Source organism: Phalacrocorax carbo, chromosome 4 (assembly GCF_963921805.1).
Source record: "Phalacrocorax carbo chromosome 4, bPhaCar2.1, whole genome shotgun sequence".
NCBI lineage: Eukaryota > Metazoa > Chordata > Aves > Suliformes > Phalacrocoracidae > Phalacrocorax > Phalacrocorax carbo.
The window spans coordinates 629,140-656,997 of NC_087516.1; the positions used below are offsets into that span (position 1 = coordinate 629,140).

Consider the following 27,858-nt stretch of genomic DNA (forward strand, 5'->3'; position numbering starts at 1 on the left):
CACCGCCCCAGACCCTCCCCGGTGGCGGCGGGGGCTCAGCCGCCCGCTCCCGGCTCCGGTGGCGGCCGGGGGATGCGCGGGGGAGGGTCGGGCCGGGGGAGTACGGGCCCCGTTTTCCTCCCCGGTCCCCGTTTCCTTCGCATCTCACTCCCCTCCGCCTCCTCTTCCACCTCTCCCTCCCTAAAATCCCCCCCCCCCAATCTTTTCCCCCACCTCCCGTGATGCGCGCCCCGGCGCCGCGCCGCTCCCTCGCCCCTTCCCACCCCCTTCCCACCGGCACCGGCACCGGTTTTCCATGGAAGGGCAGCGGCGGCGACCGGAGCGCTTGAAGTTTGCCCGGAGCGAGGTGCGGCGGGGCGGGGGGGCTCGGAAAAGGAGGGGGGAGGGGGGCCTCAGCCGCCTGTCAAAGTTTTTAGCTCCTTTTTACCCCCCCCCCCGCCAAGGAGTCCCCGAGGTGTCCCACCGCCCCCCCTCCTTCCCCGGTAACCCCCCTCCAGCTGGTGGAGGTGGGAAGGGGGGGGTTCAATGGCAGCCCCCTCCCTCCCCGGGTGGGAGGGGGTCGGGGGAGCTGGGGCGCTGAGCCCCGGGGGGGGCCGGGGAGGGGCGGGGAGGGGAAGGGGTCTGGGGAAGGTGTGGGGGGGCGGGCGCCCCCCCGCCCAGCCTTGCCTCCTTCTCCCCGTCTCCTCTCCCGCTCGCTCTTTGCCCGTGTTCCATCCCGCCGCGGCGCCCGCAGGGATGAGCCATGGAGGGACCGAGCCCGGCGGGAGCCCCGGGCCACCGGCCGAGCCCGCGGCCACCGGGAGGGCCCGCGAGAAGGCACCGAGCCGGCCGGAGCTGGACACGGCTCTGCGCGGTGGAACCGGAGGCGGCGGAGGCTTCAAGGACATCCCGGGAACGTCGGCGGTCGGTCCCGGCTCCTCCAAGGAGCGCGTCCCGGAGCGGGGAAACCCGTCGGGAGCCGGCGAGGCGGATTACTGCCGCCGCATCCTGGTGCGAGGTACGGGCACGGGCTGTCCTCCCCACCCGGGGACCCCCCTTTTCCCCACCGGGGCACATCCCGGCTCCGCTCACCCCGGGTGGCAGCGGGATGGGGCTCCCCCCCAACCCACCCCCCCCAACCCCCCGGTATCGCATCCCCGGCCGCTCCCGGGAGCGGGGCCGGGCTCAGCCCGCGTCTCACGACCCGCTTTGACACCGAGCGAACGGGCTTGGCCGAGCTCAGCGGGCCGAACCGGGGGGTAGGGGGGCGACTGTCCGTGACCCCCCCGGACCCCCCGACCCCCCCCGGGCGGCGGCGGCGGGATGCGCAGGGAGCGGGAGAGGGGCGAAAGCATCAGTTTTGCTTTTCAAACGTTGTCGCAGGAGAAAAGCGTCACGGAGCGGCGGCGAGTTAGGGGCTATTTCTTTCTTTCTTCTTTCTTTTTTTTTTTTTTAATTTCCTCTTTATAATATCACTCGCTCGGTCGGGGGTGGGGGGACGCGGCGGGCTCGGCCCGGGCTCGCAGCACGGCGGCACCGGGAGTCTGTTCACCCCACCCCGCCGCCCGCGTTTAAACCCACCGCCGGCCCGGGGTTTAACGGGATAAGCCTGGCTTATGGCGAAAGCCCCTCAAAAAATAAATTTGGGGGTGCCTGGGTGGGGATGCGGCACACCGAGCTCTCCCCGGTTCCCGGGGCGGCAGCCCGGGGGATGCTCAGCGGGTCCGTCTCTCCTCCTCCCTCCTCCGCCGGTCCCCCCCAAACCGGAGCCCGGAGAAGCTGAAGTGAGCGGGGCCGAGACCATCCGAGGAGCCCCCGGGGTCCACCCCGTGGGGTCCCCCCGGGTCCTCCGTGGTCGCCGAGCCCCAGCTCGGGGTCAGGCCTCTCCTCCGCCCGCCCCTGGCCCTACCGGGGCCACCCCGACGGGCCGGGGGGGGCTGGCGGCGGGGTGGTGGTGGGGAAGAGCTCGGACCCCAACCCCGGGGCAGGGTCCCCGTTTCTCCCGGTCCCGGAGACCCTCGCCCGGGAGCGACCGGTCTCACCATCTTGCTGCAGCCGCCGCGGCGCGGACAAAATGGTGGCGGGGAGAAACGCCGCAAATAAACGGGAACAGAGCCGAAATACAGCGGGGGGTGGCGGGGGACGGGACACGCGGGACACGGAGGGGGACACGGGCGACGCGGTGGGGCGAGCTGGTCTGCAGGGCCACGGGGGACCCGCGCCCAGGGATGGGGTCTGTGCCAGGCACCGGCCGGCGCCGGGGAAGCGCCTCCAGGTTGCGTTTTCCTCAAAAAAAAAAAAAAAAAAAATTTAAAAAATATGTTTTAAAATATTTTTAATTCCCCCCAGGTCCGGGGTCAACCGGCAGCATCTCCCCCCCACCCCCCTCCCTGCACGGCTCCGCCGCAGCTCGGCCCGGAGCCCCGGGGCTGCCTCCCCGCCCCGGTCCCTCCCCGGTGCTCGCTCAGGGTGGCTTAGGTGGGGACGGGGCTCCGGGACACCCCCCGCCCCCCCTATCGAGACCCGGTTGGGAAGCGGCGGCGGGGGGGGGGGGTGCCCGTCCCGTCCCGGTGCTGTCCCGGGGGCTCCGCCGGGCTCAGCCCCCTCCCCGGTACGGCTCGGTACCGGGGACCGCCGGTGCGGGACGGAGCCTCCAGCCGCCGCGACGGGGCGGCTTTGCCACCGGAGGCGGCCCTGGTAGCCCGGCCATCGCGGCGGCAGGGTTGGGGTGCCTTTGGAGGCGGGCACGGCCGGCGGGGTGCAGGCAGGGCCGGCAGCGGGGATTAACGGCACAAGGACCCGCCCGAGGAGCGGGTCCCGCTGGCAGCCGCCCTAGGGGTCGGCAGGAGGGGAGCAGGGCAGATCCCAGGGTGCTGAACCCCCATTTCCTCCCGGTCACCTCCCGGGGGCTGCCCCAGCGCTGTGCCCGGGGGGTGCAGGCAGACAGGGAGAGCTTTTGGGGGTGACCCCGGTGCTGTTTGGGGTGCACCAAGAAGGGCTGCAGGTTCCCGTGACCCCCCAGGTGTGCCCCGAGGTGCGTGTGCCCCCGCCGTGAAGAGGGATGGGTGTACGTGCCGAGGGCTGGCAGGGCGGGCGCGCGCCCCACAGATGTCGGTGCAGAAACCCCACAGATGCGGATGTGCGTGGGGTGTCCCTGCGCCGGGGAGAGGTGTTCCTCGTGCATGCGGGGTGCCTCCGGGCGTACGGGGCCATCTGCGTGCGCCTGACCCCGCTTGTGCGTGTCGGTGCGCAGGATGTGTCCCTCCTGGCCTGCTGTGCTGCGCCGCAGCGTGTGCCGGCTGTAAAATCGCTGTTCACTGTCTCGGGGGGCGACAGTACCCCAAAGCTGCGGCCCGCTCACCTTCCCTTCTCCTCCCCGGCCAGGTCTGCCTGTCCTGCCTTGTCATATTTAGCTGCTGAGGCAGAGGAAGGATTGACCCCCTCAGCACTAGACCTCTTTTGGGGGATTTTGGTCCCAGACCTTGTCCTGGATGTGCTGCCATCAGGTGTAGCCTGGTCCCCGAGAGCAGAGCCTATCACCCGCTGGGGAGGCTGAGGGCTGCTGGAAAACCCTGGGGAACACCGGCAGGACCTGGTGGGTGTTGGGGGTCTGGGATCCAGCAGCTGATGGGAGAAGGCCCTGAGGAGGGGGTTCCTCAGGCAGGGTGGTGTTGTGCCCTTCCTGTCACGGGAGGGATGGCCGTGTGTCCCCCCAAAACCCGCAAGGACGGGCAGCGGGGAAGGTCTGCGGCGTGAAATAGGGCTGCGACCTGCCTGTGCCACGGGGGCTGCGAGTGGCCGGGCCAAGGGGCTGGGGCGAGGGGCTTTGCCTCTCCCCTGCAGGGCTGGCACCGCGGGCTGTGTCCCCTTCCCTCCAGGGCTGCACCCAGCCCGCTCCTTCCGCCCAGCGCCCCAGCTGCTGGGGGGAAATAACAATAAATAATGCCTGTAATAATGCCGGCAGCGCCGTACAGGGCGGCGAGGGTGGAGGGGCAGCTACTTGCAGCTGCGGTTGGAAAGCATGAGCGTCTCTGTTAGCTGCTTGGTGCTGGCAGCCCCGGCTGTTGTTGTGTTGGGGGGCCGCGGCGTGGGCACGGGAGTGCGGACGTGGCCTGGGCACCATCTCTGCAAACACTCTTTCCTTCGCAAAATGGTTCCCGGTCCGGCATCCCGATCTCACCGGAGATACCTCCGATCCACCCACTACCCCTTTCCTTTCCAACAGCCCCGTGCCCACCCACAGGACTTGGGGGTGCAGATGAGAGCCCACGGTCCTGATCCCACCTCTCCCACCCTGACCCTCCCCAAGCCCTCTGCAGCCCCGGCGCCTCCTGCAACGGGCTCCAAGGCCGTGCCGGGATGGCGCCTCTGCCACGCACCATCACGCGGCGGTGGGAGACCGGCTTCGGGATTGGGGTCCCTCTCCCAAGCCTGTGCTTGCTCCCTGCTCCCACCGTCCCCTTGCCAGCTCTGCTGTCCCCATACCAGCTCCATCACCCCCTCCCAGGCGGCTCCTCGCTATTTCCCCCCTCCTGCCCTAGCAATTTTATAATCTTTCCATGCCTGAGTCAGCCAGAAAGAGAGAAAGCAATTTACCTCTAGCCGAGGCTGCTGGAGACTTTGGGCCGCTCGGGGCTCGGGGCTGCTAGCCCTGCGTGGCTTCTGTGGCTGGTTTTTAACCTGCAGGAAAACCCCTGGGCAGAAACGGGGAGCTCTGGGGCTGGGGAAAACTGGGCTTTCTGCTGGCATTGCTGGTGCTTAAGGAAAGGCAGCACAAGAAACAAGGAGCATGAGGGGTTTGGGGTCAGGCAGGAACCCGGCGGGCGATTTCCAAGGCTCATTTTTAATACCTGGAGCCATGTCTGGCACACAGAGCCCGTCGGGGCACGTCCCAGCCCACGGCGCTGGGACAGGCTTTGGGGCACCTCGTGGCTCCGCGGATTTTCCTGGGAAGGCTCGTCCTTTGTCGGTGGAAGGTAACGCGGCGGCTCCTTCGGCGGGGCCGCATCCTGCGGCGTGGAAGGGGCTGTGCGGGGCTATCGTGGGAGGTAAAGCCTCCCGCTTTTGCTTCTCCGCGCCATGAAATCTGCTGCCGTGAGCGGCTCGGGGCGCTCGGCACTTCCAAAACTTGTCCTTTAATAGGGAACTGCCCCAAAGTGGGAGCTGCTGCTTTTCAAGAAAATATTCCTTCAGTGAGAATAATTCTGGGAAAAAAAAGCAATTGTAATAGAGATAAAATTTTCTGGGTGTTCCCAAGGAAGTATGGAAACTAAAACTAAAATATACTTTTAATTAAAAATCTGTTTATTTTGAACTCTTCCTCGGTATAGAACTGTTTTCTGCTTCTGGCATCCAGAAGCTATTATTTCTGTCATTAAATGCTCTGCTTTTTTGATTTCTATTTATCTTTTGGCAAAAAAATAAAATCCCTATTTTTACGAAGGCTTGTTACCGTTCCCTGGAGCTTTATAAACTTGCAGCATTTGGGGCCAGAGGGAACAACCGAACTGTGGGATGTCGCCTTTTTTAGCCACAGCTTGGGGGATTTCTTACAGTTATTCCCGCGGCGAGCCCAGACACTCACATCAGCCCTGACGGTGCAGCCGGTCTTTAATGGAGCTTTTCCTCCCCCAGTAATGGCTATTTTGGACCAGTTCCCCCAGTCCCTTTCCCCCCCAGCGCAGCTTTTTTCCTCCCATCGAGACCTTTTCCTGACGGCCCTTCTCCCCGCTTCCCTGCCAGATGCCAAAGGGACGATCCGGGAGATCGTGCTTCCCAAGGGCCTGGACCTGGACCGGCCCAAGCGGACGCGGACGTCCTTCACGGCGGAGCAGCTCTACCGCCTGGAGCTGGAGTTCCAGCGCTGCCAGTACGTGGTGGGCCGGGAGAGGACGGAGCTAGCGCGGCAGCTCAACCTCTCCGAGACCCAGGTAAGGGTCGTGGCGGCTCCTCCGTGGCGCGGACATCCCCCCCGCCCCGTGGCGTGGCCGTATGCAGCCCCTTGGGACAGGCGTGCTGGCCACCGGCGTGGGGGGGGTGATGGCTGGGGTGGGCAAGAGCTGTCCTGGGGCGGGAGCTGGGGCTGAGCTGAGCCCACGGCCCCAAACCCGGGTGGAGGGGCTCCGTGCTTGCCGGGGTGGAGGGACGCTGGCCGGTGTTTTGGGGTGCGCACGGTGCTACGGGCAATCGCTCTCCTCCTCCCCTTTCTCTCGAGCCACAGGAGTGGGAGGTTTAGGGTTGGGGGAGTGAGGGGCAGCCCTGAGCGGGGTCCACAGGGACCCCCCCCAGCTGCTGCACTGCTCCCCCATGAGCAGCATCCCCTGGCTCCCCCAGGGAGGGTCTGGCAAAGTGGGGAAGAGAAAAGAGCAGGAGGGGGTCAGCAGGGAGCCGAGACCCTGACGGCAGCACCCACAGCGCGGGGTGGGTGACGGGGTCGGGGTGCGGCGTGGGTGCTGTCGGGATCAGGCACTTGTCTGTGCGTGAGATGGTCGGATCCTGCATGGATCCTGCACCCCGCCGCTGCCCCCCACCTCTGCAGCCTCTGTGCCTTCCCTGTCCCGCTCCCAGCAGGGTGGGGATGCCATGGGGACCGTCCCTGCGGACTGGGAGACCCCCCAGAGCTGCGCCGTGGCCTGGGCATCTCTGCTCCATCACCCCCCCGCCGGTGCCCGGCCCTGCGCGGGGCTTCGCCGGCGGGGAGGGATTGTCCCGGTTCTCCTCCGCCGGGGTTTGGCCGGCGCGGAGAGAGCTGGGCTGAGCGGCTCAGCCTGGCTGAGCGGAGGTGGGAGAGGCTGCGCGCTGCTCGGGAGTTGGTGTTGATGCAAAAAGCGCGTCTGCTGGGGGGTGGCGATGGTTTGGGATGGAAAATTTATACGGAAATCGTAACAAGGACAAAATGAATGAAGACCACAGTGCAAAACAGCACAGCTGGGACCTGCAGAAATGACTCCGTCAGCCCAGTCTGCCCCTTCTCGGGCCAGTAAAAGGCACATTTCATCGATTCAGATAGGAAATAATTTCAATCTTTCCAAACCCCTTGCAGAACAAAGCTGTCCTGGGAGGCCAGGCCCCTGGCTCCGGGCTCTCCCTGTGTGCTGAGAGGGTCTGATTTTGGGGAGATCCTGTTGCTCCATGGTGTTTCGGCGCTCGCTGTGCGGCCGCTGCGTGGTTCTGCAAGGGGGAGCAGAGCCTCGGCGCACAAAAAATAGTAGCTCTTCCCTGTTTTGGTGGCAGAGTGGGTTTTTCCTTTGGTAAGGAGCAGATTTCTGTCTGTGGGATATGTACAAGGAGGCGCTGGCGGCTGGCACGGCTGTGCCATGGTTAGGAGCAAAGCGCCCTGCTGAGCCGGGCGCTGCACGGGGGTCCCTTCCCCGGGGTCCCAGCCAAAGCCCTGGTCCCACATCACCTCCCCAGAGCCGGGAGGGACACGGGTAACCTTGGCTGTGCCGTGCTGGGGGCAGAGCTCCGGCTCCCCGGCCGGCGTGGGAGGGGACAGGCGGCCGGTGCGGCCGGCGGGAGCACGGGGCAGGGGACTGTGCTGAGCAGGGTGCCGGCTGCCGCAGCCCGGGGCCGGCAGGGCACAGCCTCTCTGTAGGGACTAATATCCACTTATTTACTGCTTCCTTGGTGCCTCATTGCTGCCTTCATCACTCAGTGAGAAAATTCACACCCTGTAGGCCATGGCTGTCTTTTTTCCTCTTTTCTCCTCCTTCCTGTGTCTTCTTTTTCCCCATCTCTCTCCTTCATCTCTGTCTTTTTTAATCCCTTTCTGTGCTTTTCACAGCATTCCCTTCCCTGCAGCAGAATCCCCGTTGTGCCTTCCCGGCTCCCCGCCGCTGCCCGTCCCTCCCCAGACACCACCGTGCCCGGGGATGGCAGTGCCAGGCTCGGTGCCCGGCTGCCTCCTCTCATCAGCAGGGTGCAGGTGCCCGTGGGTCACGGTTTCAGGCTCCCTGCACACTCAGGCGTCACCCCCCGCCCCAGTCCCTCGCTGTTCATGGCTGGGAGTTTTCCTTGGTCGTTGCAAGAGCCGGGTGACCGCAGGGTTTTACAAGACCCCTTAGATCTGGAGGGCATTGCACGGCTCCGTGCGGCGTGCTGGTCTGCTCTGCATGTGGCCCGGAGACCGGGTAGTCACCACCAGCCCCTGCTGTCCCGCGGGCTCCTCTGTGCCCAGCGACTCAGGCAGGGACAACGTTTGCACCAATCAGAGTATTTTGGGTACTTTCGGTGATTTTCCTCCCAGTGTTAACCAGGAGCAGCTCCTGGGACTTAGGGTCTGATTACTTCGTCGAAGGTTTTGTTCCCAACCAGCATCATCTTGTGGTTCTTTCCTGGTTGACGTTTGCGTTGTGCTGGTGGTTGGGACACTGGGACGGATCCTTTCCATCCCCTCATTGAATGAGACCCTGGTTTCAGGGTTAGGAAACCTCCCCCCCACCCCCCGCCAGCTGCTCCCAACCTGGCTCTCTGCAGGGACCCCTGGCTGCGATGGGAGCCCGCCGCGTCCCACCGCGGGAGGGAAGAGCGGGGGACACGGAGGAAGGGGCCGCTGAGGAGGGAGTTTTTTCTGTGCCTGTGAATGTTCGGGGGGGAAGAATGATTCATCTCCGCTCCTCTGCAAAGAGAGAGTGGTGCAAACAGCGTGATGAGATAGGAAGAGACACGATGTCATCGCAGCTGGAGAGCTGCAGCCAAGCGTCCCCGTAAGTGGGTCCGCCGATCAGGCTGCGCCCCTGAGAAATCCTGCCGGAGAAAAAAAAAAAAAAGGCCTCTTTAAGGCTCTTATTTTACTTTCCTGGCATCTGATCCTGCTTTTTGGCAGACTTTGAAGCAGGAGGCTATTGCTGCTCTTTGCAGGGAAGGCAGGACAGCCCTCCTCCATAGTGGGGAGTAGGGATCTGTTTGCTTTCATGTCCCTGGCCCCTGCCCCGGTGCACAGCGGGGGTCACCCAGCTCAGAGGGGGTCACCCAGGCTGAGGCAGGGAGAAGCAGCACTGCCCCCCTGTGCCGGGGGGCTCAGAGCCGCGCGTGCCCCCGGAGCAGCACCAGCTGCAGAAGCTGGTGCCCGTCGGCAGCCGCCACGGATGAGCCTGGCCTGCCCTCGCAGCTCGCAGAGCCGCCCGCCGGCGTCCCGCCGTGCTCCCCGCCACCTTGCCGCCCCTCCGGAGCCAGCCCCTCTGCGTCTGCGGGGCTCAGCCAGGCACCGACGGGACACAGGGAGAGTTTCAGAGCCACCCACACTCAGGCGAGGATGAGGAAGGTGCTTCCATCCACCCCAGCTCTCTCCAGCCCAGGGGATTCACCTCCTCGCCCCGGGGAGCCGTGTGCCTGTTCTGCCTGACCGGGAGATGCTCGGGCTCCAACCCAATGCCACTGATGCTTTTTCTAATTAACCCACAGACATGGTTAGTGTTGAATGAGTTTAATTAGCCCGTAGAATATTTTCATCCACCCAGAGATGCAGGTGTGCTGGTTCTGCATCCCAGGTGACTCCCATGTCCCCGGCGTGGAGGGCTGCGGAGGGGCTGCCCAAGCCCACCCTGGCACAACCCAGAATCGGGCCCCGTGCTCCGAGCAGGGACTAGCCCATATCTGTGCATCGGGCTTTCTCCAGGCGCCGCATCCCAAGGGATTAGGGGAAAAGTGGCCCTTCTTAGTGTCTTTAAGGGATAGAAAACACAAGGCAGAGGGGCGGCTGTGAGGCAGAAGGACCACGGGGGGGACGGCGGCGGGAGGATAATTCCCACAAATCCCCCGGCAGGACGAGAGGCGGGATGGGCCGGCCGAGGGGATTTGCCTGGGTCAGGAGTTCAATGCCAGGCGCAGGTTCAAGTGACCCGGTGGATTTGCCAGCTCGTCCTGCCCTCGTTAAGAGCGAGGACAGAGGAGTGACACTCCTGTCACACAAGGGCCCCTTCTGGGGGCCGGGCGCCCAGGAGGTCAGGACAGGGCTGGCTGTATCAGATGTTCTCCACGCAGCTCCAAGCCTTGTCCCTCTGCTGAGAGGTGGCTCGTCCGCTCCCAAAGGCAGGAGCTTTGGGGGGACAGGGGTGTCCTCAGGTGGGAAGGCCATGCCCAGGAGCGCTGCTGGCAGCTCTTGGATCTGTGCACTGCCCAGAAGGTCCTGGTGAGCTTTTGAGCTCCTCAGCTCCTGTGCAGCATCTGAAGACCCTTTGCAGAGGGACGGTGGGGCACGGAGTGGGGAGAGGTCTTAGCATCGTGCTGCTGGAGAGCCTGTGGGACCCCCACGGGTCCCGGCGTGCTCCCCTCGCTGCGGTGGCCTCCATCACCGGTGGTTTGGCTTCCCTGGGACAAACTCCTGGCCATCCTTGGCAGAGGATCCTATGGCACCATTGCTGCCGCTGGCCTGATCCCCCCGAGCATCCTCCGCAGTGCAGGAGGCTTTCAGGGCTGCGATCCCCTCGATGTGGAGCAAAACATATGTGAGGAAGCAGCTGAGCCAGAGAAGGGGCGGGAAGGTCTATTTATAGCCTGGCAATTAAGATGATGCCGTTAAAAATTAATCGCACCTCAAGTCATTAACAACTATCAGTCCTCGCAGCGAGAGAACAATGAAACAATGGTCGGTGGCAGCACAAGTTGTCTTCTCACGGGGAGAACTGCAAGAAAGCTGCGGTCTGGAGGAGGTGAGAGTCATCCAGAGCCTGGCGATGGGAGCTGCGGGTTGGGGCTTCCCCAAGGCACAAGAGGCAGGGAGGACTGTATCGCCGGTCTGCTCGCTCCAAAGGCACGCGGTCCTCGCCCTCGGAGTGTCTGCAGTCCTCGGGGTGCGGGGAAGCTGGATTTCCAAAGGTTTGGTGGAAATCCCTTCTCTAGACCATGCAGAAAATGCAGGTGGCGTAGCCAAGTGTGTTCTTTTCTGAGGAGGCCTCCCTCCATCCCATCCCTCCATCCCTCCATCCCCCCATCCCTCCATCCCCTCATCCCTCCATCCCCCCATCCCCCCATCCCTCCATCCCATCCCTCCATCCCTCCATCACCCCATCCCTCCATCCCCCCATCCCTCCATCCCTCCATCCCCCCATCCCTCCATCCCTCCATCCGTCCACCCCCCATCCCTCCATCCCCCCATCCCTCCATCCCCCATCCCTCCATCCCCCAACCCTCCATCCCTCCATCCCTCCATCCCCCCATCCCTCCATCCCTCCATCCCTCCACCCCCCATCCCTCCATCCCTCCATCCCCCCATCCCTCCATCCCTCCATCCCCCCATCCCTCCATCCCCCCATCCCTCCATCCCTCCATCCCCCCATCCCTCCATCCCTCCATCCGTCCACCCCCCATCCCTCCATCCTTCCATCCCTCCATCCCCCATCCCTCCATGCCCCATCCCTCCATCCCTCCATCCCCATCCCTCCATCCCTCCATCCCTCCATCCCTCCATCCCTCCATCCCCCATCCCTCCATCCCCCATCCCTCCATCCCTCCATCCCTCCATCCCTCCATCCCTCCATCCCCCCATCCCTCCATCCCTCCATCCCCCCATCCCTCCATCCCCCCATCCCTCCATCCCCCATCCCTCCATCCCCCCATCCCTCCATCCCTCCATCCCTCCATCCCCCATCCCTCCATCCCTCCATCCCCCATCCCTCCATCCCTCCATCCCCCCCCTCCATCCCCCATCCCTCCATCCCCCCATCCCTCCATCCCCCCATCCCTCCATCCCTCCATCCCTCCATCCCTCCATCCCCCATCCCCCCATCCCTCCATCCCTCCATCCCTCCATCCCCCATCCCTCCATCCCTCCATCCCTCCATCCCTCCATCCCTCCATCCCTCCATCCCTCCACCCCCATCCCTCCATCCCATCCCTCCATCCCCCCATCCCTCCATCCCTCCATCCCTCCATCCCTCCATCCCTCCATCCCTCCATCCCCCATCCCCCCATCCCTCCATCCCTCCATCCCTCCATCCCCCATCCCCCCATCCCCCCATCCCTCCATCCCTCCATCCCTCCATCCCTCCATCCCTCCATCCCTCCATCCCTCCATCCCTCCACCCCCCATCCCTCCATCCCTCCATCCCTCCATCCCTCCATCCCTCCATCCCTCCACCCCCATCCCTCCATCCCATCCCTCCATCCCCCCATCCCTCCATCCCTCCATCCCTCCATCCCTCCATCCCTCCACCCCCCCATCCCTCCATCCCCCCATCCCTCCATCCCTCCATCCCTCCATCCCTCCATCCCTCCACCCCCCCATCCCTCCATCCCTCCATCCCTCCACCCCCCATCCCTCCACCCCCCATCCCTCCATCCCATCCCTCCATCCCCCCATCCCTCCATCCCTCCATCCCTCCACCCCCCATCCCTCCATCCCCCCATCCCTCCATCCCCCCACCCGTCCATCACGCCCTACTGTGCATAGGAAAATAGTCTCTAACGTCTTCTGTGGGTCGTGTTTTCTCCACCTGGCTGCTTTTGTAGCTTTGCTCTTCTGTGCCGTGGGTGCTTACTCCGACCGTTCTCCCGTGGGGAATTGCCCAGCGGGGAAGGTTTTCTCCCCTCCGCTCGGGGAAGCTGCACCCCCGCATGCCCTGTGCTGCGGGTCGGGGTGCCCCAGCCTAACGCAGCCCACTTTGAGGGGTGCTGCTCCCACCCCCCGGTGCTGTTCCCAGCCGGCTGCTCCTGTCCTCCCCACTGAGCCACTTCTTTTGGTTGGCGGAGAGGCTGAAATAACCAACCCTGTTTTCCTGGAGCAGTTCTCTGCCAGACTGGGTCCGACCCACCTCCTCGAGGGACCTGGAAACGCTCCGGGGCTGGCTCGGGGGACGTGGGGACGGCGGGACGGGGAGGCAGGTAGCTGGGGGAGAGCGTCATGCCCAGCTGCAGTAACCCGCAGCCGGCTTCTGCTGCTAAAACCTTGGGTACCGCGTCTGTTCTGAAGTGAGTGGGTGGCAGAGGGGGATGTCAGCCCGGGTGATCCCATATTTAACGACTCCCAGGTCGGATCCAGATGCGGCAGGTTTCTGGCTCCCATTTGGCCTGGAAGGGAGGTGGGTGCTGGGTCCCGTGGCAGGAGGAGGCCACCGGAGGTGCCCTGGGTCACCCTAGAAGAAGCTGGGCATCTCAGTAGCTTCTGGGTCCCCTTCCCACATGCCAGCCCGTGTCAGAGCATGCTTGTGGCATAAACCTGTTCACGTGGACGAGCTAATCCCGTCCCCTCCCTGCGGCGGGGGCACGTGGTGGGGTTTACCCCACAGCCTGTGGGGCCCCTGGGCTGGTGGCAGCAGCAGGACCAGGCTGGCACAGCCCGGCCGCTGCCTCCGCCTGCCCGCCCCAGCCCCTCGGCTTCCTCCAAAATTCACCTTTTGGGTATTTTCTTCCAAAAGCGTGTCAGGGAGCTGGGGAAGCACCGGCTTCTTGGTGGGGGATTGGACAAGGTTTCTAAAGAGGAAAGGAGCAGCTCTCCTTGGGGGAACAAGGGGACCCTCTTCTACAGGACAGCTGCTCCTGTGATGAATTAGGAGATAACCTAAAATATCGGGGTACCTCTACAGTTCCCCAAGCTCAGCTGGCGCTAGGAAAAATGGCTAATGTAAGTAAATGTGAAATAATGGATTGAGATTTTTTTTGTCCTTAAGCATTTTCAATGGAAAAAGCCTGCTGAGTGAAAAACAATTTCAGAATTTGTGATCGAAAATTTCAGTTCTAGATGTTGCGAGAGGGCTGGGTGTTTCTGGCGGGATCTCCAAGGCTTTCTCAGCGTACTCCAAGTGGGTGTAATTTAAAGAAATTTGTTTCCTAAAAACGACGGTTTCCTATGGAAATCAGTTTGGTGACAGTTTTGGATTCGGCTCTGATGCCTCTGCCCGGGGTCCCACTGCCCACCCGCACCCTCCGGCCGGGTGCTCCCACCTCCCCAGCTATATTTTGTAAAAACCATACCAGTTTGCTCCGTGCGTGGAACATGGGAGGAAAACCCACATCCACGCGGATAATTTCCCCTGGATCCTGGTGTCGCGGGAGGGGACGTGACCGTGGGGACAGCCCTGCCATCCCACCTGTCCCCCCCCAGGCAGCACTTTCTGAAACTCAAATAAATGAAAGGAAAATCATCCGTCAGCCTTCGCCAGCATCTCCGAGGAGATGGGGGTGTCTCTAGCCGATTCCGGCGTGCTGGAGGATGCTCCCTCTGGGATGTCTCGCTCTGGGGACACCAGGCTGGACGGTGGAAGACACTCCACCCTCGTCTTCACCGTCTCTCCCTGCTCCTTCACATTATTTCCATTTGCAAAAGGCGTGGGAACGCCCTGGTGAGGTTTCCCTGCTGCCGAGCAGAAAATATCCTGAATTTTGGAGCAAAAGCAGACCAAGGGCATGCTTCTGGCTGCAGTTTTGGATCAGCGGTGAGGCAACGGGCTGCTCTGGGGACAGGTTCCCGCTGAGGGCACAGCCAGGTCCCGGCGGCTCGGGGACGGTCCCCACCTCGGTGGTCCCCAGCACGCTGCCCGGCCGTGGGCTGGAGCTCGGTGCGGCTGGAAGCGTGGCCCCAGGCGTGTCTGTCCTGGGCCGTGGCAGAGGGTTTGGGGTGGGTGGTCCAGCCGGGGTGGCCCCAAGCGCTGTCAGGGTGCAGAGGGGCTGCAGGAGAAGCCGAGGGATGAGTCCATCACTGCTCAGCGCCGTCCCTGCCGTGGCCGGGGAGAGGCAGACGGGTCGCGAAGCTGCCGCGCCGTTATGAAACCTCCGGCCGAAGCAGCTTTGGGCAGCGAGCCCGCCAGCTTACACAACGCCGGGGCCCGAGCCCGCCCCGAGCCTCCGCCTGCCCCGGCCTCAACGGCTCCGCGAGCCCATGGAGGGAGGAGGCGGAGGAGGATGAGGGTGATCAGGGTGCTGAGGGGGGATGGCGGTGTGGCAGGCTGGGTCCCACCGTCCCCCGTGCCATGGCGGGCATCTGTTGATGGCGGCAGGGAGCTAATCCCGGTGCGGAAAATGGCCTTGGCCCGGCAGCTATGAATAGCTCGGCCGGCGTGCCGGAGGTGCGCACGGCATGGGACGCGTGACGGCGCCGGGGTCAGCCCCGGGGCAGGGCCGCCAAACAATAAACACCATTAAAAAATAATAACATATCCCCCGGCCCTGGCCGCGTGGGTGCCGGGGTGCGGGGCGATGCTCGCGGGCATCCCGGGGGAGGACGGGGACCGTCCTGTTTGGCTGCCGAGCACGGGGAGGCCGAGGGGTGCGGGCATTTTGGGGGGATGATGGTGTGCGGCAGCGTGTGCGCCGGCGTGGGCAGGGTTTAATGAGCAGGTGTGAAGTGCCCGCTGCCCGGGACCGGGGCGGGCAGGGACGCGGGCTCTGAGCTCCCACTGGCAAACCGTGATCGCTCCAGAGCGACGTCCCACCGCCGCTCAGCCGCAAGCCGGCAAAACGCATCGGTTTGGCGCCAGATGATGTAAAAAATTAGCCGAAGGGAAGAGAGGGCACGGCCCGGTCCCCGGCTGGCCAGCGTGGCCGCATCCTGCTCTGCAGGGACCGCAGCGGGGAGGGGAGCGCTCTGGGCAGCGTGCTGGGATGGAGGAGCGGAGCAGGGGTGGTGCAAGGTGCCCTCAGCAGATCCCCCGATGGCCGTGGGGCGATGGGCTCCCACCCGGTGCCTTTCCATCCCCGCAGCGCACGGGGGGGCTCGGCCTGCTGGCGGGGGGGTCTCCGTCGGGATTAACCGCTTGGAAATAATTTGTTTTGTAGCTCGGAGGTGTTGGATGGAGGGCAGGGATCGGAGCAGCATCCCAGCTCTCTGCCGGGCAGGCTCAGTCGTGGGAGAAGGGGCTGGTGGAGGTAAAGCCCAGGTTGAGGCGCTCCCCAAGGTCGCGGCACAGGGCAGCGGGGACCAAACCCCTCGTGTGCTCCATCCCGGTGCCGCCACGCTGCTGATCGCCGTGGAAAAGCCACGCTGCCAGCACACGGCCGCCCCACGGCCGCCCCTGACGCTGCCGCGCCGGGGCCCAGCTGGGCCGCCGGGACGCGGAGCGGAGCCGGGAGCTCCCGCGGTGCCACCGGCCGCGGCGCGCCGGGAGCTGGGAGCCGCTGCGTGGGGAGGTGCCGTGTCCCCGCTGCCGGCCTCGCCCTGCCGCCTCCGATTCGGCGGGGTCCGTCAGCACGCAGGGGCTTTCGCGGGTGCCCGCGGCGGGGCACGTGCGAGCGCAGGCGTGCGGGCGGCGGCGGCGGGGCGCGCGCGCAGCGGTTGCCGGCCGGGTAATGGTTTAGACGGCTCGGCGCGGGACAGGGGCGCCCTGGCGGGGGTCTCGAGCGGAGGGCGAGGGTGGCTCGGTGCCCGCGTGTCCGTCCTGCTGCTTGGGGGCAGGCAGACGGACGGACGGTGCCTTCGCAGGACGCCCCCAGGGCGGCGCGCGGAGAAGTTCAGATGCTCGCTGACATTGTGAATCGGCTTTGCTCTGCGAGGGGAGCGGGTGACGCCGAAGACGCGGCTCTCCTGTTTCCCTCCCACGCGGGGAGCGGCGACGGTGCCCCACGGCGTGTGGGGAGGGACGGGGAGAGGCCAGGCCATAGGGTGGGGGGTCCGGGGGGGCCTGGAGCCCCAACCCTTCCCCAGGGAAGGGAAACTCCACACACAGGGAAAACCCCAGTGGATGGAGAAGTCTGTGGGTGCGTCTCTGTGACCCTCAGCAGGTCATTCAGTTGCAGAGCGGGCAATGGGGGGGTGTGTGCATTTAAAATAAAATGAAACAATACGAAATGAAATTGTAAAAGTGTAAAAATAGAAGTAAGAGAATAAATTAAAATAGAAAAATTAAATTAAAATAAAATAATAAAAGACAATAAAGTAATAAAAATTTAAAATAATTAAAAAATATAAATAAAAATAAATAACAAAATAAATAAAAATTTAAAATAATTAAAAAATATAAATAAAAATAAATAACAAAATAAATAAAAATTTAAAATAAAAAATAAAATTAATAGAATAGAATAGAATAGAATAGAATAGAATAGAATAGAATAGGAATAGAATAGACTAGAATAAAATAAAATAAAATAAAATAGGATAAAATAAAATAAAACAGGATAAAATAAAATAAAATAAAATAAAATAGGATAAAATAAAATAAAATAGGATAAAATAAAATAGGATAAAATAAAATAAAATAAAATAGGATAAAATAAAATAAAATAGGATAGGATAAAATAAAACAATAAAATAAACTAAACTAACCCCCCATCTGCCCGAGTCAGGCAGACGGGGACCCGGCGGCGGCACGGCCGGGGGCACGCGGGCACCTCCCGCCGGGCTCTCGGTGTCCGCGCTGGCCGGAGGCCCTTCGGAGACTCTCCCTGCGGCGAAGGCTGCCTGGGAGCGGGGGCGGCTGCCGAAGGGCTTCTCCTGCGGCCACCAGCGCTGCTTCTGCGCTCCCCTTGCCCTTCTCCTTGGCGGTCGGGCAGCGCTGGCCCTGGGGCGGCTGCGCCACGGGAAGGCTTTCTTTGGGAAGGTGGGAAGAGGAAGATAATCAGCCTTTACTGCTGATATTTCTGCCGAGCTGCTGCGCGGCGCCGCCGGCTCCCGCGACCCTCCTCCCGGCGGTTTGGGGCTTGTTTGGTGCGGTTTCTGCGCCCCTCGCTCCTGGCAAACGGGAACGTGGTGGGAGTCACGTAGCCCGTGAGGGGTGAACGTACAAGCCGAGGTCCTCGGGGGGTCGGGCCCTCTCCTGCGCCGCTGGGTGACAGCAGGACTTGCGAGAAGGGGAGAGGGGGACGGGGCGAGAGGCTCTGCAGTGCTGCGGGGAAGGTGACGGGGGGGGGTGGGTGCCGGCTGGTTTTCACACCCCGCACTAGGAAGCATCTCCTGAAACGATCAGGCAGCAAATTTCCGCCTTCCGCACTGCTTTTCCACCCGCTGTGCTGTTGGGGTCTCATACTCTTGGTCATGGCTAGTTGGACACCATCTCCACCAGCAAGAAAGGGATTGATTGATTGACCTTGCCCCAAGGAGTAGGTGCCTTCAGCTTCTGATGTGGTGAAGAGGGTGGGTGGGAAGAAAATCTTGCAGGAAAAGGGTATCTGGGACGTGCAGCTGTGAGCGGGACGGTGAGGTGGTGGTGGTGGTTTATTGTATGCTGAGGGCTGTTGTAGCAAGTCCTGAAGGCTTTGGGTGACCCTGTCGGTCTGGGACAGGCGCATCACGGCACTGGGGCTATCTCCTTCCCTTCCTGCTGGTTCTCGTTGCGGTTCATGCTCCGGTAGCCCCTGCGGGTCCTCGGGGAGGTGGCGACCCACCGTGCTCAACACCCAGACACCGAAGCAGGAGCGCTGCTGTCCCCAGGCAGCACGTTTCCCTGCAGGGCTGGGCAGAACGCAGAGGGGTGAGAGGCGCCGGCGTCCCACCTGGTTGGTGCCAGCGGTGGGAACTGCGCGCCGGTGTCCCCGGTGGGTACCTTCGGACCGTGTCTTGTATCTACAACAAGGCAGGCTTAGACCTGGGTAAGTCTTCCAGGGAAGGAACATGCTTTTTCACCCTCTGGTTAGAGTCCCCGCTGCGGAAGGCGCCTCTCCTCCGGAAGAGCCGTGTTTGCTGTGTTTAGCGCGATGCCGTCTCCTGCCCCACCGCTCGCAGGGCTCAATGCGCACGACGGCGTGACCGCGTGGGTCACGCGTGACCCGAAACAAGTCAAGGCCGGACGGTTGTGGTGAGGAGCTACGGCTCCCCCGCGGCTCCCTGGTGCGTGCACAGGTGGCTGGGGGCTATTCGGGTGCGGAGACTGAGGTCTCTGGCCCCGCTTCTTTATGGAAACATCTAGCCCAGGGCAGAGCAGATTCTCCTGCTTGACGTTCATGCTGCAGGGCCGAGGGAAGTCGTATGCTTCCGAGCTCAAATGGACTCGAAAGGCAGATGGACCTTTCTGATCAGCTCGTAGGACTTTCCTCCTCACCCCACTTGACCCAGGGCATGTATCTGAGGAAGACCTCCCGTGCTAACCAGTCAGCTCCGTGTGAAGGTGGGCACACTCCTGCCCCAGGAACGGCCCTCCACAGCCGTTCTCCCCATGGTCCACCTGCTCTGTCTCTGCCATTTGAGTCTGCCTTGCTTCAGCCCGGGGACCGTGACCTACCTCCACCTACTCCGACAAGAAGCCCCCTGCTCTTACCAGCCTCTCTCCTGCGGCAGGGACTGAGCAAAGCAGAGTTTCCAGATCCACAACACGAGGGGCTTTATCCTGACATCCCTCCGCCCAGTCACTTACCTTATGGAAAGGGGGGCACTCTCCTTCTCCAAACCCTCATATGGATTTATAGGTCTGCAGATCATGCCTATCCTCATACCCTCAGCATCACGCTGTTGCTCGCATGCCATGTCTCCTAGGGCTTTCAGAGACATCTGCCCTCCACAGCTTGCCTCCTCCCTGTCCTCTGAGAGTCACCTTCCTTTCCTGGTGAACGCATGACCTCTCCTGTCCCGCTCTTCGGTCACATCCAAACGCAAGCCGTTGTCTCTTTGCATCCAGGCTTGACCTGACCGGCCTGTCACGTGCGGTCCTGGATCCCGCAGCCCCAGGCAGGGGATTTGCAGCTGCCTGGAGCCATGGGCTCTTCCTGGGACTCCTCCGGAGCAGGGGGAGGCTTCTCCCCCCCGCCCCTTGCCCTCCCCAGCAGCTATCCTGGCTGTCCCCCCAGGTGACACATCTGGGAACTGGCCTTTCTCTCCATTCCTATGGAAAGGGTGTCCTTGGTCTCACTTTCTTCTCCCCGCCGCAGTCTGGCAGGAGAGCTGGCGGTGGCTGGGTTCCTCCCGCAGCCCTCCAGTTATTACCATAGCTCACGGGGTGGGTAACTGAGAAACAAGACATTGCACACGGGGCTGCATTACCTCCTCCACCGATGCTGGAGGCGTGCCCACCAGGGATGTGCCGGCAGGGTCCTCCCTGCCTTTCCTCCAGGCCAGACTGGGAAGGGCATCACCGCCACCTCACAGGCACGCACCAGTTCACCCAGTAACTTGGAAAGATGCTTTTTAAGAGAAGGAAATGAAGCCGATCTCATCAAAGCAGACTTTGGCAAAGCCTTGGTGGCTGATGGGGAGTTTTGAACGACACTGGGTGAGTGGAGAGCTTGCAGCGTGGGGAAACTGTAGTTGAGGGGAGGTGGTGGAGGATATTGCTGAAAGACGAAGGATCAAGGCTGGAGGGAAATTACTCACGGGCTTGTCAAGGACTGCGTCTGGCGGAGCTTATTTACATCTCCAGTGATAGGAACTCAGGGCTTGATCATAATGGAGGATGAAAAGGACATGGATCTACTAATTAATGACAAGCTGTATATGAACTTTAGCCATGAAGGCAAATGCGATCCTGCTCATCTGAGATGTCACCAGGGCAGATGGGGAAGAGCTCACGTCAGTCTGCGAGGCAGGAGGAGGCCTTTAGCATAGCACGTTCAGCTTGTGCCGTGGTGTTCAGGGGTGATGGGTGCAGAGAGGAACCGCAGAGGTGGGCTGAGGGTGGGACGACCCCCTGCAAGAGGATCAGATGCAGAGTGCAGGCAGGGAGGGCTGCGGAAAGCTTCTGCCTGTACCGATAAATGGAGGTGCCGTCACCACCGAGGGCATCAGCGAGCCCCAGAGGAGTGAGAGCAGAGGATATCCAGGCTGGGAGGGAGGAGGTGCTGGGACGGTCTCCCAGCAGCAGGACCCAATGGGTCCTCTTCCCCTGAGGACCATCTTGCCACCCTTCCCCCGCTGAACCCCATGTCGGGACGTTTGAGGCCGGTGCCACCGCAACCTTTTCTCCCTCCTGTCCTTTAGCGTTTCCCCCCGTGTCCCTGGCGGTGTGCAACTGGGTTTCAGCACCAGAAATTCATGCGCATCAATATCCACTTCAATTTATATTGATTTATTTATTGGAGTCGGCCATCTGTATTTCTATTTATTGTTGGCATTCAGCTTCATACCCAGGCAGGTGACGGCTGGCAGCTCCTCCCCAGCTGACCAGGCGCTCCCAGGAGAGGCAGCAGCGCAGACCCAGCACAGAACAAAAGCCAAAACACCCCGGAAAAATGAGGTGCCACGGGAAGCGGAGAAGGAGGGGGAATCGGTCTCTGGAGGCCCTGACAAGGGCCCTCTGCTTTTATTGAGCTGTGTTTGGTTTTCACAACCTGTAGAAGACAACCAGAACATAAGAGCTGACCTTAGGGGACACCAGGGCTGAGGAACCTGTATCTACTGGTGGCCAGTGGTGGAGGCGCAGAGAAAACAGCACGTGGGTATAAAGTGGTCCCATCCTTGCCGTGCCTTTCCAGCATCTTAGGGAGCGCTCACCACGAGGCGGTACCCAGATTATCTGGGTTAAATCTTGTTAAATCTTGACGGCTCTGTTCTCCCATGGGGTTTTTTTTGCTCAGGTAGCTTGCTCCAAAGTCAGTAAGAGTGGTAACCGATGGACTGACACCCTGCCCGGGCTAGCGCTGCTCAGCGAGGTTCAGACTAGATTTAAGGAAGAAATTCCTTACAATGAGGGTGGTGAAACACTGGTCCAGGTGGCCCAGAGAGGTGGTTGATGCCCCATCCCTGGGAACACCCAAGGCCAGGCTGGACGGGGCTCTGAGCGACCCGGTCTGGGTGAAGATGTCCCTGCTCACTGCAGGGGGTTGGACTGGATGGGCTCTAAAGGTCCTTCCAACCCAAACCATTCTGTGAATCTGTGATTCTATGTCCTGCAGCCACCTCCTGCTGCCTTAGGAGCTGTGACTCGGAGGCTTAGCAATGCAGAGAGCTTCCAGGGGCTGTCTGTGCCTCAGTTTCCCTTTGCACTGAAATCCGTGTGCAGCTGGGGAGGGTCTCTGACACCCATCGGCATCTCCGGGTACCTGGAGACGATGCACTCAAACCGGGAGGGTGCAGGCACCGGGGAGAGGGCAGGGGGGGAAGCTGGCGGTGGGTTCCCAGCCCTGGAGCCTCCGCAGTGGGCTCAGACACTGGGCTGGAGGAAGCAGGGTTTGGGTTGGGCTTGTGGCAGCAGGGCTCTGGAGCACCCTGGTTTGGGGCTCAGGGATGGAGATGGCCCTCAGCCGAGAGGACAGGCTCCAACACATCCCTTGATCTCCATCTTCCCCGGCACAGCGAGGCGAGGGCTGGGCTGCTGCACCCAGGAAAGGCCAGGAGATGCTGAGCCCGATCCGTGGGCGGTGGTGTTGGGTGTGGGAAGGGTGGGTGCTGGTGCACCCTCCCTGCCGAGGAGCCGAGGAGCCCGCTGCCACCTCCCGCTGCGCACCCGGCTGGGCTTGGAAAAAGCAGCCTTCGGGGACTTCATGCCCATCCTTGAGGACATAATCATGTTTTTTGAGGTTTTGCTCTTGCGGAGTTGGCTGCTTGAGGGATGCTCTGAGTGGAGAGCGCGGGGGCTGTGCGTGTCTGTATGGGCTTACACCAGACCTTCATTAAGACATCAATAATGATGTGGGATTGTGGGGCTGTGGGAGTCCCATTCAGCCCTGCTGCCTGTGCTGGGGGGGCTCTGTGCTCCCCAGAATTTGTCAGCTCGAGGAGGTCCCTGCCAGAAAAGCTGGTGGTCTGATAATTCTGCATCAGGTCACCGTGCCCTGGGAAGTGGGATTGGGAGCACTCAGCCCTGCCCAAACCCATCCCGCTCGCCGGCATGGAGGGACCGACAGGGATGTCAGCCCTGGGGACCTGGGGCTGTGACGAGGGCCCTGCAGCCCCGGTGGCAATGAGGGACCCAGGATCCCTGTGCGGGGCCGAGGCGTGCATGGACAGGGAACCTCCTCAAGAGCTTCCCCGTGGGACCCTGTGGGTAAGGGGCGGGTAGGACGTGGACTGGCAGTGGCCTGTGGTCCTGGGAGGTTTTGGGTGTGGGATACTAGCTCAGCCCCATGGTCCTGGTGTCCCCATATCGCACGGGAGCACCTCGCACCGCTCCTCCCCGAGCATCCCCAGCCTCCAGCCGGCTTCGCCCAGACGTCGGCTCCACTATTATGTCCCCAGAAAGGGGCCGGGGGGCTGAGACCTCCTCCACCCCCACGCTCCATTAGCTCTGTACTGTGGGTCTATTGTGCCGGAGGACGCGCGAGGGCTGTGCCAGCGAGCGACTGTCCTGCCCCGATGAGTTTCCGATGACTCGGATGGGTTTGAGACCCGCTGGTCCCAGAGCAGACGGAGACGAAGCCTGTGCCGATGTGCTGGGGTTTACTCCCGGGGTCCCGGCCAGCGCCCGGCTTGTCCACTCCCATCTGCCATGCTCTAATCTGAGTATCTTCCCATCCGTCTCCTTCCCTCACCTCCACCTCCATCCATCTGTCTGTCCCTCACGCCTCTCTCTGTCTCTCTCTCTGCCTCTCCTACCCCTCTGCTCTGCCAGGGAGGGACAGAAGCGGGGGGGCTGCCCTCCCAGGGGAGAGGTTAGGGGGTGCGGGGACAGCCGCAGGGGGACGGGAGCCGCGGGCTGGGGTCCACATCCCACCTGGGTGAGTCAGGTGCAGTTTTGGGCAGGGGGTTCCTTACTTTGGCCAGAGGCAGGTTGGGGTGGGGATGCCCCCAGCTGGGTTCGGGGGCAGAAGCGGGTCTGCGCCCAGAGATCCAGGGCCACCAGAAGCCATCCTGTCCCCTAACATGTCCTCCTGCACTGTAGCAAGGCCAGGGACCCTCCACCCTGCCTCAAGCCTTGATCTGGTGAGGGAAGGGTTTGCAGGTGGGGACACAGGCTTGGGTTTGGTGACCATCACAGGGAGAACCCAGCACATCCCATGGCAAAGCCAGCACAGGGCAGAACCAGGCAGCAGCAGGGTGGCTCAGCCCTGGGCTCCTGGCTCTGGGCTCCTACCCCGGGGTCCTAACCCAGGCTCCCGCCCCCAGGCTCCTGTCCCCAGGCTCCCACCCCCGGGCTCCCATCCCACTCCCCCCTGGCACCCGCAGGAATTTGCCTTTTCCCTGGAAGCGGCAGGCGGGAGTGACTTCTCCGCAGTCCCTGTGGCGGGGAACGGATCTCGCTTGGGCATTTATTTTAATACGTCTCTCTCTCTCTCGTATCTCTCACTCTCTCCTGGTTCTCGCCTCTCTTTCCCTGGACCCCCTGCGCTCTTTTCTGTCCGTGCCTTTCTGTCCCCCTGCCCCGTCCCCCCACTCCCCCCCCCCCCCAGGTCAAGGTCTGGTTCCAGAACCGACGCACCAAGCAGAAGAAGGACCAGAGCAGGGACTCTGAGAAACGCTCCGCCGCCACCTCCGAGTCCTTCGCCACCTGCAACATCCTCCGGCTGCTGGAGCAAGGCCGGCTCCTCTCCATCCCGGCCCCCCCCAGCCTCCTCTCTCCCACCTCCAACCCCATCGGCAGTCCTACAGGCAACGGATCCAGCTTGGCCACCCCAGGAACCACCTCCCCGGGGCTCGGCGGTGGGAGCAGCCCCCCGGGGCCTGGAGCCTTCAGCTTGCAGGTCCCTTCTCTCGCCTCCTCCTCCTCCTCCTCTTCCTCACCCAGGCTGCCGGCCACCCCGCTGTGCTTTGGGGGGCCGCTCCTGGGCAGCCTACACGACCTCCCGGGCGCTTACGGACTGGGCACTTCTGCTTTTGAGCCTTACACGCGGCTGGAAAGGAAAGACAATTCTATACCCAGCAAGAAGCCAAGCCCTTAAATCAAAACCAGTGTCAAAAGGTCTCCCCCCTGTCCCCATCCCCGCGGCCCCCGCACACCCCGTGCCCCGCACCGGGGTTCGATTTGGCAAGTGGGATGTGGAAGACCGTTTAGCGCCCGCCGTGGGGGTGCGGGGGTGTGTGCGCGAGTGCATGCACACGCGTGTGAGTGTGCACGGCCGGCCCCCGCCCCAGGCACACCGACACGGCCGTGGGTGACACCCTGCAGCTCCTTGCCCCAGGACTGACGCTGGTCACGCCTCGGGGGGGGGTCCCTGGCTGTCCCGTGTCACCGGCGCTGTGTTGTCCCTCGCAGATGCCACTGGATCTGCCAGGGTCACGTTCCCCCCCCCGCTCCACGTATCGCCCCTGCACGGTCTGGAAGACGATGCTGTGGTCTGTGCTGGATGGGCTGGGAGAGGAGCAGCTCTGGGGGGGGATGCTGGGGGGTTGACGATGCCCCATGGTCTTTCGGTGCCTCTTATGGCTGGGAGCACAGAGCCCCAGTCCCTCAGGACTGTCACCCTAGGGCCCGTGGTGCTGGGGTCACCGCCAAAGCCCCGGGGAGTGGGAGGGCACCCCAAAAGGGAAAGCGCAGGGCAGCACTGGGCTCTGTCCCTGCCTGGCCATGGTGTCCTTGGGCCTCGGTTTCCCCACCTGCAAATGGCTTCGTGTTTGGGCTGAGGTTGTCTCAGAGCATCCCGGTGGCTGTGGGGTCCAGGTCCCCTCTGCTGGCAGGGAACACTGCTCCCATGGGATGCTTGTCCTCCCGGACCCCCAGCCCGGGGCCAGGGGAGCTGGGGAGGTCTGAGGGGGACCGATGGTGCCGGTGATGTCTCCAGCCCCCTGCACCAGCGGTCCCTGTGCTCAGGAGCAAGGAGCCACCCTGACTCATGAGCCACCCCCAGGCTCCCCTGTGCTTGCTCGTGCAGAGCCAAACCACTGTCCCAGACCCTGTTTTGGTGCTGTCCCACCCTGGCAAACCCCTGGGGATGCTGCAGGAGCCTCTGATCTCCCTTGGGGGGGCTGTGGTGAGCTGGGTCCAAGCCACCATCCTGTCCCCCACCAAGGCAACCCCACCGAGGGGGACGTGGACGCATGGGCAGCTGTGACGCTGGGATCTGCCCCTCTGGGTCAGCCTGGGCCACGGAGGCTCTTTGCCATCAGTGGGACCCCCAGCCCTGTCCTGGGTGCTCAGCGCAGGCGCTGCAGTGAGCCCCATCCTGAGCACTGCTGTAACAGCACCCCACGCCCCTCGCTCCCATCGCCTGGCTCCCATCGCCGGGCTGGACCTCCCGTCGCCTGGCCCGGAGAGGTGCTGAGCACCCATTGCCTGCGAAGGCACGGCCATGTCCTGACCCTCGGGCAGCCTCAGCTGCTCTTCCCACCTCAGCACCCTGATCCCAGAGGGTGACGAAGGCATCCCGCGGGGCAGGATTCGGCCTCAGGTGTGCAGTGCCGGGGCCGTTCGCAGGCAGGGCACGGCTTGGGAATGAGCTCCACAGGGTTGACGGTGGGCTTGGAGCCGTGCTGGTGGCAAAAACGAGAGGGGCATTGCACGAGGGGGCCCTTGGGGAAGGGGGCAGCATGTCCCCCGTGGTATCTGCTGAGGGAGGGCTACGCTGGGCAGAGTCTGGCCCTTCTGTGGTGTGAGCATCGCCTTGGCAGGGCTCCCTGTGGTGGCATCGCCTTGGCAGGATGCTCTGGTGGCACAGCCCTGGCAGGACACCCTGCAGGGACATCGCTGTGGCAGGAGGGGATGATGCCCCGCGCCCCTCCTAGAGCCCAGGAGCTGCCATGGGCCTCGTCCCCCCTTCACACCCCCAAGCCGAGGGGGTCCTGCATCCCTCCGCTGCTGTTTAATGTGTAATAACAGTAATTACCACTGAGCAACCCCCCAGCCTGGCCCGGGCTGAGCATCGCTGCGTGGGCTGCAGCCCCCCTGCCCAGGCCCTGTAGGGACCAGTCCCTAAGGGGACACAGCCGCCAGCCTGTGTGTTCCCAGGATTTTGCAGGGAAATATTTAAAATAAATGATTTTATGAAAAGGTCTCGATGATTTTTATTTTTCCTTTAAATCAAGCATTTCTATGAAATAGTATTTATTGTTCACCTCACATCTGGAGCACTTTATGGGAGCGAGCCCTTTGGTCTCGTGCTGCTCTGCGGAGCTCGGAAGGGGTCGGCACCCCCTGGCCGCAGGTGGGGAAACCGAGGCAGGGTTTGCCTGGGGATGCAGAAAGCAGGGACAGAGTTTGGTTCTCGGTGACGCGCTGACGAGCTCCCCTCCCCCGGCCCGGCTCAGACCACAGCTCGCTGCCAGCACCTCCGTACCTCTCCCTAAGTGCAGTATTTGCCAGATCCTCCCGGTGCCCTGGGGTGCCCAAACCCCGACACCCCGATGACGTGTTTGACTGAGGTTTTGGATTTTCGACAGGACAACGACCTCCCTTCCGCTCGTCACTTAATTTATATTTATATCACTGTTCTTCATCCTCTCCCGGTCTGCAAACGTGGTATTTAGAGGCAGTGAGCTGAGGCGGGCAGAGCGGGCAGTGGGGCAGCCGTGCCCACCCAGCCGTGCCGGTATGGAGGGATCCTGCCCACAGGCAGGACCGCCTGCAAACCTCTCCCGGGGCTTGTTTTGCTTTGGTTTTTCCCTTTCCCCCACCGGGAGCAGCTGAATTTGCCAAGGTTATGGGACCCCGATTCCCCCCACCCTCATTGGGAGGCACCTTGGTCTGATGGAGAAGCGACCCCCTTGCACCTGCGCAGGCGGAGGAGGTTCTGGGGCATTTCAGAGAACTCAAGGTCCACTTGTGTTTTCAAAAGAGCCCCCAAAGCCTGGGCGCAGCCAGAGGGAGAGGTGGCAAGCGAGGCCGGGAGGCCACGGGCTGCCCTGCGCTGAAATGGCAAGCAGAACACTGCAAATTTAAACCCAAATGCTGCTTTCACAAGGGTCCCAAACCTGATCCAAAGCCGCTGTTTCTCCAAAATTTCTTCTCCCAAAGCAAAGATCCCCAGCGAAGCTGTCCCGGGGGGATTTGGGAAGGTCCCGCGGGGAAGCTGGCTCGCTCCCAGCCCGCCCCACTCTGCTCGCTGCCAGCGGCTCTTCCTGCCTTGTACAGTTGGGAAGGGGAAAAAAAACTGGTTTTTTTTTTTTAAAAAAAAAGAGTACTGGATGTAAAACTTTAACGAATAATGTGTTTTTTTATGGTTTCTCAAAGTTAATAAAAGTTATGCCCTGCCTCCTGCCTGCCTCCTCCCCCTCCG

General features: G+C 62.5%; 1 protein-coding gene across 2 annotated transcripts; it reads left to right on the forward strand.

The window, feature by feature from the left end:
• The first annotated feature begins 1 nt into the window (after window position 1).
• Window positions 2-27,833, forward strand: VAX2 (ventral anterior homeobox 2). Of its 2 annotated transcripts, XM_064448779.1 has the most exons (5): window positions 2-346; window positions 734-997; window positions 5,722-5,909; window positions 23,322-23,361; window positions 24,100-24,256. In XM_064448779.1, the coding sequence occupies exons 2-5, from the start codon at window positions 736-738 to the stop codon at window positions 24,159-24,161; spliced, it is 552 nt and encodes a 183-aa protein (XP_064304849.1). In that variant the 5' UTR covers window positions 2-346; window positions 734-735; the 3' UTR covers window positions 24,162-24,256. The 2 variants fall into 2 exon arrangements, with proteins under 2 accessions (XP_064304849.1, XP_064304848.1); XM_064448778.1 differs by lacking the exon at window positions 23,322-23,361 and having other exon boundaries at window positions 24,100-27,833.
• The last annotated feature ends 25 nt before the right edge of the window (window positions 27,834-27,858 follow it).